General features: G+C 41.3%; 1 protein-coding gene across 3 annotated transcripts in view; it reads right to left on the bottom strand.

Annotated features, from left to right (window-relative positions):
• The window catches only part of LOC100650186, a 115,342-nt gene that overhangs the window by 414 nt on the left and 102,695 nt on the right, over positions 1–12,233 (bottom strand). For 2 of the 3 annotated variants that reach the window (XM_048414175.1, XM_048414174.1), the window contains 2 exons: positions 3,605–3,769; positions 1,458–2,123 (listed from right to left, as the gene is read on the bottom strand). In XM_048414175.1, the coding sequence (XP_048270132.1) occupies positions 1,458–2,123; positions 3,605–3,769 (831 nt within the window). Of the gene's footprint in view, positions 1–100; positions 162–1,457; positions 2,124–3,604; positions 3,770–12,233 lie in introns of all 3 variants that reach the window. The other variant, XM_048414173.1, reaches the window with a different exon arrangement.

Genomic DNA, 12,233 nt, shown 5'->3' with positions numbered 1-12,233 from the left:
TTATATGTAATATTTATATGCTTGTATTTAAAATATTTTCATGCTAAAAGAATATTTTCATGCTAAAATCATAATGTTATAAATATTTAAATCCTTGCACCTCTCCTTTATCGCGTAAGAAAGAGAAACTAAAAATTTCACTCCAGAGAATGAGCTTCGTTCTAAAACAAATCAAATAACATATATTTAAGTATTTAACTGTTATTTAATATTCCTATATTATTAATATAGATGAGAAGTCGATAAGATAGTTTACAATCATTAAGTACAGTATCGCAGATCCACCATCAGAGATCAGTAATATTAAAATAAAATTCATGTTGGATTAAAAGTGTGGTTAAGTTGGGGCTAACCCCAAATTTGCAAATTTTGACCTAAGTCAAAAAGTGGCCATTTTTGCACCTCCTCGCGAACGAAAAATTCTTGTGCGACGTTCAAGAGAATTTATCAAAAAAAAGAAAGAATTATTAGCATTTATACGAAATGTGACATGGAAGTTGAAAAAGATGAGTGTAGAGATGAAAAAATTAAGCAGAGGTCAAACTTACACTTGATCTTCATTTTCTTTAAATTTTGATCCAGCTGATAAATCAGTAATTAAACCAAGGGAACTAAGTTTGAAATCAAGCGAATCTGAAATACTATCAGACTATTGCTACGTGAGAACAATAGCCATCTTGTACTTCATATTTGCTCGATTCCAAACTCTAATCGATATACCAGCAGAATTTACCAGCAAAATAATTATTCAGTGATTCTGTCGGTAAAACAATTGAAGTTTAAAATCGAACGAATCCGAATTACTGCAAGATCGTTGGTGGCTATTGTTCTCGTAGCAACAAACTGATGGTACTTCAGATTCGTTTGATTTCAAACTACAATTGATTTATCAATAGAGTTGTCGAAGAATTATTTTGTCGATATCGGTGTAGAACAATAGCCAACAACGATCTCGCTGTACTTCATATTTCCTCTATTACAAACGTCGATTCATTTACCAGCAGTGCATCTGAAGAATTATTTCACATGGATCATGTAGAAAAAAAACGAACACGAAAATGGAACTGTAATAACATTTTTTATTCCTTGTTGAGAGCCGTTCTTAAACATTTTGCAGGAATTTTCCCTTCGCAAGAAGATCGAAAAATAACCACTTTTGACGCTCTGTTTTCATCCCATATGAATTTTATCTTTAATATTACCGATTGATAATAATGTCACTGCGATATTGTCCGCAATGATAGCAAATTATCTTCTCCACGTTTCACCTATATCGATAATACAGAATATCAAACAACAATTATTTAATTTCACGTTGTTGTTGACTTTATTAATTTTTACGATAAAGTGCATTCTCTGGAAGAGATTTTACGATTTACGATTTTCTTTTTCATTCCTCCTTTCACCTACGATGGCTCTTAAACAAGAAACGATATCGTAACGAGAAATACAATTACCTGAGCGTCCACTTTGGTTCCACTAGTGTTGTCCCATACGACTTTGTGTTCGACCTCGCTATTAGGGGACTTTTTACCCAACGTTTTCTTCACCGCCTTCACTACCTTCGATTTATCGAATCTAAGACTTAAACTGGCCGTTCCTAAATCTTCCGGCTTCTTCGACATCGGTTGGTGTCTCTTCGTAAACCAATTCGACGGTGCCATAAAGGTCGAAATAGCGGCTTTCGAGGATCCGCTAAGCTCACTTTTAGCTCCGTGCAATGTCGACACGTCGAAGCTGTTGGAACGGAAACTCTTCGATTGACTTCCTTTCTGTTCAGTCGTTTTTTCGGGCCAGTTTGATTTGCTATCGTCCCGCGAACTCGGCGCTTCCTCGCCGCATCGGTTGATTTCCGTCGTGGAAGACGCTAACGAACTTAGGATCGACATCAGATCCGTATTAGAGCAGACAATGCCCGCAGCACCGGAAACGGATGCACTCGCGGCTCTTGGCAGTTCCGAGACGCGCTTTCGAGGAGAAGACGTCGGCGAAACCGACGGAGTAGGCATTTCAGATAATCGTTGTTTCAGCTGTTGAGTGTAACGTTGAGTGGAACTGTTACCCTCCAGCGGCTGTATTTCGTACACTTGCTCCGTCGACGTCCTGTACATCCTTAAGCGCACCTGGCAAACGGATTGCTTTTATTCGAAAGACAGTTTCTTTTTTATCATAATTCGTGCGTTATGATACATGTTTCGATGATTGAGCCGTTAAGCGTGACAAAGCGATGGAATTGTTTTGCACAGAAATTCTGGTTCTAAAATTATGTTAGGGATTCTGGGGCGTAATAACATCTTGGAACGCAAAGTTATCGATGTGTCGATGAAAGTTAAGCGAGCTTTATCGAAGCACACGTTCGAGTCTTTGGGCGATTGCTAGGAATACGCGTAATGTTCTTTTCTGTGAGCTGAAAAGTTGAACGACTATAAAAGGCGTTTGTAGAGGATTTCAAAGCGGAAGAAGAAGCAATACAAATGTTTAGAATCAGAAATTATCTGTTTATATAGAGATCTGTTTGATGCAAGATCTAAAATCAATCAAATCGGATTGTACGGACGTATTTGTCTGTGTTAATCCTTTGACGTCGATACCAACGATGTATATAGCGAATGGCGGTTATCAGCCAAGATTATGAGCACGTAGGGAAGAACAGAACTGAACGCTTGCTGTTCCAATAATGACGATCCATAAAAGTCTGAACTCTAATAAAAAAAAACGCATGATAACGAATACAGCGCGTATTCTTTCGTATGTCTTCAATGAATATATATAAGTTTGCTCATAACAGAGTTGAAAAATGCCTGTAGCGTTCCAAGTTTGAACAACGTTTGTGTCGCGCGAAAGTTGAACAATATCTGAACCGCTTGAACGTTAACAAGTATCTTTTTCTGTGTTCGAGGTGTGAATGCCGCGAGTGTCATGACCAGCCTTTCACGTGCTCTTGGCGCGCCTTCTGCTGGCAAAGATGGGACGCTACTTGAACTAACACGAGATGTTAGTTTTCTGAGAAGATCACGATATCTCTGCGGGTGAGGAAGTTCGGCAACTTGTACCGCTGTAATATAATTCCAAATTACCCTGCGGAGATACCGAGTTTACGACACGTCCCTGGCGATTGAGCGCGGGATGAAGCAAATTTCTATGTTATTGCTTAATAATTTATGATTCCAATTGAAAAATAAGCTTCTTCGCGACCATGCTATAAGCTTCATCGACGAAGACGTGCTTCCTTAGCGAGGCTCCTGACGAACAAGGAATGAAAACCATAGCGACTCGATTCGTCCGTAATTGTAACTGTTAATTTTCGCCTAATTAATAATTGTTCTAACTCCATCTAAAAAAGAAGAAAAAAAAGTAATTGATGAATCCACGCATGCGTACATTGTTATAAAGAACGATATGATGTGTAAATAATTATAAGTTACAAAGAATAAAATAATAAATAATACGATGAAAATTGTATACCTGGAAAGCAACGAATATTTGGTTCTTTCAAATCTTAACTTCGCATGATCGTATAGAAGTTCGTAAACTTTAAACTCGGTTTTTCTTAGTCTGCAAACTAGCGGAGATAGAGCGACTAAAATAAACGAAAGATCCTTACCTTCCTCGCTTTTAGGTCTGCGATGTCGTCCATAATGTCCAACTGACGATTACGACCAAACGAAGTCGGTGACACTCTTTCAATTGTAACGACCGAATGTCTTCGGCCATCTAGCTGAGGAGCTGGTCCTGATCCTTCTCCGCCACGATCGCTCATTCGTCTCATCTGTCGACACAAACATCAAGATAGTTTCGATACGCGAGAACTGTCGTAGTGACGATCGAGCCTGGCGAAAGTCAAATTGACCAACTTCATCTTTGGACAATCTCATAATTTCGCAATTTCATCGTCCAAGTATACGATTGATTCTCACAAAACCTCTAGTTCCTTAGAGCTTAACGCCACGCTCATCTTTTCACTTTTATCGCATATTGTCTCACCACTTGCGATACTTGTAATTACTTTTCTCTACTTTTCAATTTTGGAGTTGGTCAATGTGATTTCCGAATGGCTCGATTGACTATGCGAGTCTTGGATAAAGATGACAATTAAACTATTCAGATTAGTCATGTTGCTTCGTCAAACGATTTGAATTCAAGCAATTCGAAACCATTTTGTCAATGTGAACCTATTATTTTACCAATGTGAATCTGTAATTTTGCTTGAAATATCCTTCCAAGTTTTTATGATGATTCAGACTGGTCAAGTTACCTGAATCAAGCAACTATTTTCAAGTTACTTGAAACTATTTTGTTAACGTGTACAGTTGCTTGAATCAAGCAACTATTTTCAAGTAAGTTAGAATCATTTTGCCAATGTGAACCTGTAATTTTGCTTGAAATATCCTTCCAAGTTTTTATGATGATTCAGATTGGTCAAGTTACCTCAATCAAGCAACTATTTTCAAGTAACTTGAAACTATTTTATTAATGTGTGCAGTTGAGTGAAGCAAGTATTTTTAAATAACTTGAGGCTATCTTGTTAACGCGTACAGTTGCTTGAATCAAGCAACTATTTTCAAGTAAGTTGGAACTATTTTGTTAACGCGTACAGTTGCTTGAATCAAGCAACTATTTTCAAGTAACTCGAAACTATTTTGTCAGTGTGAAACTATATAGACACTAGTTAATTCCCATACACATGTATAATGTATAATGTATAAACAGAGCTATTTTTTCAGATCAGAAGGTACGATCAATCTTTTTCTTTAAATATATTATGCAAACGTTGGACAACGTTATGTTTTGTTAAGCTAACAGGATACACTAAAAATACATTATCAAGAAAGGGGATGTGGCCCGTAAGCAAGTATGTTCTTCTAGATATGACCATCAGACAGATATATAGATATATATATGTCGGAGATGAAAGAACGCCGGAGCTCCTCCTTGGATTCGCGGGAATACCGCAACTCTGTAACTTGGATTAAACAAATGCCGCTCCGATTGTTCGAGATTTATGATCATGAGCTTGGGCTCGAGGCGACAATCAGTCGCCGAACGTAGCCGCGGTCAAAGGGATGAACGTTTTATCTAACAAAGGCACAGAGTAACTCTATTCCTCTCCTTAAAAGAAATAGTCGTAGCGACACGTGGCAGTAAATACTTCAATAGTTTCTATCCCGCGGCCCGCCACACGCAGATTTCGTCCTCCGAGTAAGATGATCGCCGGGTGTCGGCATGCCTTTGTGGCGTATGTTTAGCTAACGTGAGGACCCGCTATAGATCTTAAGATTTAGTCAAGCGAAGTCCGTCAAATAGACTTTGTTGCAACTACGGGAAGATAGGAGAAACCTATCCTCCACGAGCGTTGCCCCCCGTCAACAACCTCCCCTCAAGGGCGGCCAGCATCTCTTTCAAAACGCCGATATGGAGATCGACCAATTAGCAATAGCGCTAATTTCCCTCACCTTTGGAACGAAAGCTTTCTTTGACGAATCCGAGGATCTCATGTCCTTAGACCCACCCATTATAGTTTTCCTCGACGGCATCGTCGAGACGGAGAGTCACTCTCCGGTACGATCTCGACGACGATTCAAGTAACTCTCGGATACGTAGTGATCGCCCCACGCATTAACATTGAGTACAACTTAGACGCTAAAGAGGCGTAGAGTTCGTCATCCCGTTGACCGTGGATTCGTTATTGAGCCTAGGATCATTGTCATTAGCTTCTCGAGTATCAATTTATCGCGATTACTTGTCCAATTCCAACATGGTCATGTTTGCACTAGTAAATATCTCCTCTATTGCATGGTGATCACGTCTAGTGTCAATGGGAATTCGTTTACGCCCTTAACCCTAACTCTAATCGTAACGCCAACCCGACATCAGAAGTGGGATCAGTGCCGATTATAACAGTGTTAGAACTTACGACCATCGTGCGCGAGTAACCCAGTCGCTAGTGCAAAATCGAGTGTGAAACCTAACAAGTTTTCGCTACCACGTTTTAACCCTTAAAATCGCACGTTCCGACCCCGCTGCACGGGGCGCAACTGTCAACCTGATTATGAAAGAAAACCATAATTTCAATAACGAGTGGCGAGTCGACTTCTACGTACTGGAAGCATCATCGGGTAGATCAAGTCATCTGGGTGAGTCGTTTCCATTTTACTCCGATTCGGGAGCCGAGCGTTCACTAATTAAAGAGGCCTCGAGATTTCTGGCAAAAGAATGACTGACATATTAGTAATGCGAGGGGCAGGAAATACTTGTATTAAACATACGCCTCCCATTTGTTCATCGTGTGTATTAATGATTTTTACATCGAAGATAATTTCTCATGTCCTTGCTGATAGTTATCTAAAATATGATATCGCGATTAGTTGCGGAACTCTAAGTCTGGGTTTTGATGTAACATTACACAAAATAGCCTCGCTATGTGTAAAACAAAAATAATTAATGTCTGTAATGAAACCACTGCAAACGAGATTGTCGTTAATGAAGCTGAAACTGATGTACATGGTAATAATAAAAGTCGATCAATTTCTCTTCTCGACAAATTCAAAGATTCATTCGTTACGGATTCCCTACGTATTCGCGTAAATACAGGCTGGTTAGAAATACGATTAATTGATCCTAACATCACCGTATGAGAAAGTCCTTATAGATTTAGTGAGGAGGACCGAAGAGCGGTACGTGAGAAAATAAGCGTTTTAATTAAAGCAAAGAACATAAGGCCTAGTAATTCGCCATTCGCGAGCCCTACGTAACTCGTGAAGAGGAAAGCGGCTCAGATATATTACGAGTGGATCCCCGAGAACTAAATCAAAGTACCGTCGCGGATCGGTACCCTTTACTCCTTATTGCGGATCAAGTCGCGAGATTGCAAGAGGCGAGATATTTTATTAGCCTGGATATGGCCAGCGGGTTTCACCAAATTCCTACTTATCCTAATTCAGCGGAGTATACAGCGTTCGTTACTCCCGACAGACAATATGAGTAGATAACGATGCCGTTTGAACTGAAAAAATTGCGCCGTCCGTCTTTCGGAGGGCCATTCGCAAGGCCCTAGGCAACCTCGCTCATTCGTACGTTGTTATTTATTTCGATAACGTTCTAATTATTGCCGACTCGATAGATCAAGCTTTAGGAAGATTGAACACCGTATTAGATACCCTCGTAAAAGCAGGATTCTCTGTTAACATTGCGAACTGTTCTTTTCTAAAGACATCGGTGCTCTATTTGAGATATGTAATTCATAACGAAGAAGTTCGTCCGAACCCGGGTAAAATACACACCTTAAGCTCTTTACCTGTGCCAACAGCCGTCACACAGTCCAGGCAGTTCATAGGGTTAGCTTCGTACTTCCGAAAGTTCATCCCTAAATTCTCACAGGTGATGAAACCCCTGTATGCGCTCATCTCAAATAACAGAAATATAACTTGGACAGATAGGCACGAGAAAATAAGACAACAGGCAGTTTCCGCCCTGACCGACGCGCCGGTGTTAATGATATTCGACCCCAATTACCCGATAGAACTACATACTGACGCTAGCTCGGAGAGTTACGGGGCGATTTTGACGCATCAAGTCGAAGGTAAAGGCAAAGCAATAGAGTATTACAGCAAAAGAACTACCCTCACAGAATCTAGGTATAATTCCTACGAACTAGAGACGTTAGCAGTCGTAAACGCAGTCGAGCGTTTCCGTCACTATCTACATGGATGGGAATTTCTTGTCGTCACGGATTGCGACTCGTCGAAAGCGTCGAGTAATAAAGTACATTTAAATGACAGGGACCATCGGTGATGGGCCTACTTGCAGACTTTTGTTTTTTGACATTATGTATCTGGAAAGTAAACGGACAGCCCACGTAGATTTCTTCTCGCGAAACCCCGTAGATTTAGACCACCGTAAAATTGATAAAATTGCGGAGAAAGAAATCAATCTGGCCGAAATATCGGAATACTGGCTACTAGTCGAACAACGTCGTGATTCTCAAACCTTGGGAATCGTCAAGAAATTGCAAAACGATGAGCTCGCGGAAGACATCGCGAATACATACGAATTACGGTCCGATACTCTTTACCGTAGGATACAAAGAAAAGGCAGGACTCTCTGTTTACCTATAGTCCTAAGAGGTTTTAGATAGTCTGTTATTAACCATGTGCACCAGTCAATTATGCACTTGGGTTGGGAGAAAACGCTCGAGAGACTGTACGAGTATTACTGGTTCGAAGGGATGGCGAAGTACGTTCGCCGATTCATTGAGAACTGTCATGCTTGTCAAGTTTCGAAAGCTAGTTCAGGTAAGATACAAGCCGAACTACATCCTATACCTAAGACCAGCATACCCTGGCATACGGTCCACATGGACATAACAGGCAAGTTGAGTGGTAAAAGCGATTCAAAGGAGTACGTCATTGTTTTGATCGATGTGTTCACTAAAATGTTCATCAATTCGAGTCCTTTACAACTACTAATCGGTAGATCGGCGAGACCGTATGACCTATTGCTACCCGACAATATCGAAGAAAAAGAAGTCGATATCTCCGATGTAAGGCAGCAGGCCGTACAGAACATAGAAAGTAACGCCCAATACGACAAAGAAAGATTTGATAGGAACAAAGCTAAAGTGGTTAGGTTTAACCTCGGCGACTTCGTACTACGCAAGAACGAGGAAAGAAACCAAACCAAGCTAGAGCCGAAATTCAAGGGTCCATTTGTAATAACCGAGATTTTGGAAGGAGATAGATATATTCTAAAAACGCTAGACGGCAAACGATCGTATAAAGACAGTCACGACAGATTAAGAAAAATGCCGGACAGTCGCGTTCCCGCTGAGTTGGACGTCGGTAGTGACGGCAATAACAGTGACCACGACGACATGAGTGCCTCGATCTCGGAAGATCCTTAGCACAAAGACCGTAGCACCTTACGGAGTACGTTATGAAGCTCGGTAAAGGGGCAAGTGATGTGTTCACGCGCACCATGAGCTATAGAGTTGTGAAGCTCGGTAAAGGGGCAAGTGATGTGTTCACGCGCACCATGAGCTATAGTGTTATGAAGCTCGACTAAGGGGCAAGTGATGTGTTCACGCGTACCATGAGCTACAGTGTTACGAAGTTTGGTGCGGTCGTGCGATCTAGAAAAACGAGATCCATTGGGGTACGAAATCGAGACTGGTCCATTTTGCCGTTATGACCCGACTGATAACCCACAGGATGCAACTAGCACTTCCGATACTAATTACAACGTTACTAATTCATGTTCTCTTCTATTCCTTTTGTTGTCAAACCTCCGAACAAAATTTTGTTGTTACACTGGACCCTCAGCTTATTTAGACATTAAGTTAAATTTTAAACAATGTTAATTGTACCGAGACTAACGTTAAGAAAACTCAATATTGTAGCTACACCCGAGGACGTGTGATAGTCAGAATGGCCGTGTCGGAGATGAAAGAACGCCGGAGCTCCTCCTTGGATTCGCGGGAATACCGCAACTCTGTAACTTGGATTAAACAAATGCCGCTCCGATTGTTCGAGATTTATGATCATGAGCTTGGGCTCGAGGCGACAATCAGTCGCCGAACGTAGCCGCGGTCAAAGGGATGAACGTTTTATCTAACAAAGGCACAGAGTAACTCTATTCCTCTCCTTAAAAGAAATAGTCGTAGCGACACGTGGCAGTAAATACTTCAATAGTTTCTATCCCGCGGCCCGCCACACGCAGATTTCGTCCTCCGAGTAAGATGATCGCCGGGTGTCGGCATGCCTTTGTGGCGTATGTTTAGCTAACGTGAGGACCCGCTATAGATCTTAAGATTTAGTCAAGCGAAGTCCGTCAAATAGACTTTGTTGCAACTACGGGAAGATAGGAGAAACCTATCCTCCACGAGCGTTGCCCCCCGTCAACAACCTCCCCTCAAGGGCGGCCAGCATCTCTTTCAAAACGCCGATATGGAGATCGACCAATTAGCAATAGCGCTAATTTCCCTCACCTTTGGAACGAAAGCTTTCTTTGACGAATCCGAGGATCTCATGTCCTTAGACCCACCCATTATAGTTTTCCTCGACGGCATCGTCGAGACGGAGAGTCACTCTCCGGTACGATCTCGACGACGATTCAAGTAACTCTCGGATACGTAGTGATCGCCCCACGCATTAACATTGAGTACAACTTAGACGCTAAAGAGGCGTAGAGTTCGTCATCCCGTTGACCGTGGATTCGTTATTGAGCCTAGGATCATTGTCATTAGCTTCTCGAGTATCAATTTATCGCGATTACTTGTCCAATTCCAACATGGTCATGTTTGCACTAGTAAATATCTCCTCTATTGCATGGTGATCACGTCTAGTGTCAATGGGAATTCGTTTACGCCCTTAACCCTAACTCTAATCGTAACGCCAACCCGACATATATATATGTCGGAGATGGAAAAACACCGGAACCTCTCCTTGGATTCTCGGGAATACCGTAATGTCGTAATTTAGATTAAACAAATGTCGCTCCGATTGTTCGAGGTTTATGATAGTGAGCTTGGGCTCGAGGCGACAACCAGTCGCCGAACGTAGCCGCGGTCAAGGGATGAACGTTTTATCTAACAAAGGCACAGAGTAACTCTATACCTCTCCTTTAAAGAAATAGCCGTAGCGACACGTGGCAGTAAATATTTCAAAGGTTTCTGTTCCGTGGCTCGCCACACGCAGATCCTATCCTTCGGGTAAGATGATCTCCAGATGTCAATATACCTCCGCAGTATGTTTAGCTAACTTGAGGACCCGCAATAAATCTTAAGATTTAGTCAAGCAAAGTTCTTCATTTAGACAAACAGTCCTTGTTGCAACTACGGGACGATAGGAGAAGCCTATCTTCCACGAACGATGCCCCCGTCAACAACCTCCCCTCAAGGGCGGCCAGCATCTCTTTCAAAACGCCGATATGGAGATCGACCAATTAGCAACAGCGCTAATTTCCCTCACCTTTGGAACGAAAGCTTTCTTTGACGAATCCGAGGATCTCATATCCTTAGACCCACCCAACATAGTTTTCCTCGACGACATCGTCGAGACGGAGAGTTACTCTCCGGTACGATCTCGACGACGATTCAAGTAACTCTCGGATACGTAGTGATTGCCCCACGCATTAACATTGAGTACAACTTAGACGCTAAAGAAGAGTAGAGTTCGTCATCCCGTTGACCGTGGATTCGTTATTGAGCCTAGGATCATTGTCATTAGCTTCTCGAGTATCAATTTATCGCGATTACTTGTCCAATTCCAACATGGTCATGTTTGCACTAGTAAATATCTCCTCTATTGCATAGTGATCACGTCTAGTGTCAATAGGGATTCGTTTACGCCCTTAACCCTAACTCTAATCGTAACGCCAACCCGACATATATATATATATATATTGATGATATATAATAGAATAATATATACTTTTTTCTGTAATCTTATTATGGCTTGCGAAAGTGTTCGAATAATCTTGATCGTTCCGAAGTGACGCGTATCACACGAACAATAGAAAACTCGGAAAATACCGAAAGGTCGGATGATACCGGCGTTCGTACGGTAAAATCGTAAAATTGATTTCGATAACTTAACATCGTACGTGCGTTTCAGTTTAGTTGACTATTTGATCGATTAAAAGTTCAATTAATCTATTTACTTTGTTCGCGCGGTGCCGGCGTTAAAATTTCGAAAAAAAAGACGCGCAGTTAGGAGAAAGCTGGAAACACATCGTATAATACGAGACTCGGATAGCCGAAACTTCACTGAGCTGGCGGAAATTTTGCATAGGATCGCGTATTATGCCAAACATTTTGAAATCTCGTTAACGCTGTAACGAGACACGACTATCGTGATTATGTTCGTTACATCAGTTGCGACTCTTCAATTTTTGTACTTTCGAATCTGTCCCTATTTTAACGATAATAAAACATATTTGTAACGTTGGGAGAAGAGGTTTAATCAAAAAAATTGAAACGAAAATGTGCGATATTTTTTCATTTTCTTAAAAACGAAGGTATTCTCTAACGTTGTAAGAACGTAATTGGGTCGACCCACACATAACTCGAGCTGAAATGATCGAAAGGGCGTAGCAGGCTTTTTTTTATTTATTACAAGCGTACAGTTTTGTCAGGTTCAGCCAAATATTAGGTTGCCCCAAAAGTGTCTTTCCTCTACGAATATGTCTTTTACGACAATGCATCTTTATACAAACACGACAGCTAATCTGTCAAATGT

This window comes from Bombus terrestris, unplaced genomic scaffold, assembly GCF_910591885.1.
Source record: "Bombus terrestris unplaced genomic scaffold, iyBomTerr1.2, whole genome shotgun sequence".
Classification (NCBI taxonomy): domain Eukaryota; kingdom Metazoa; phylum Arthropoda; class Insecta; order Hymenoptera; family Apidae; genus Bombus; species Bombus terrestris.
Note: the sequence above shows the minus strand (reverse complement) of the source record. Positions and strands in the feature narration are given on the sequence as shown.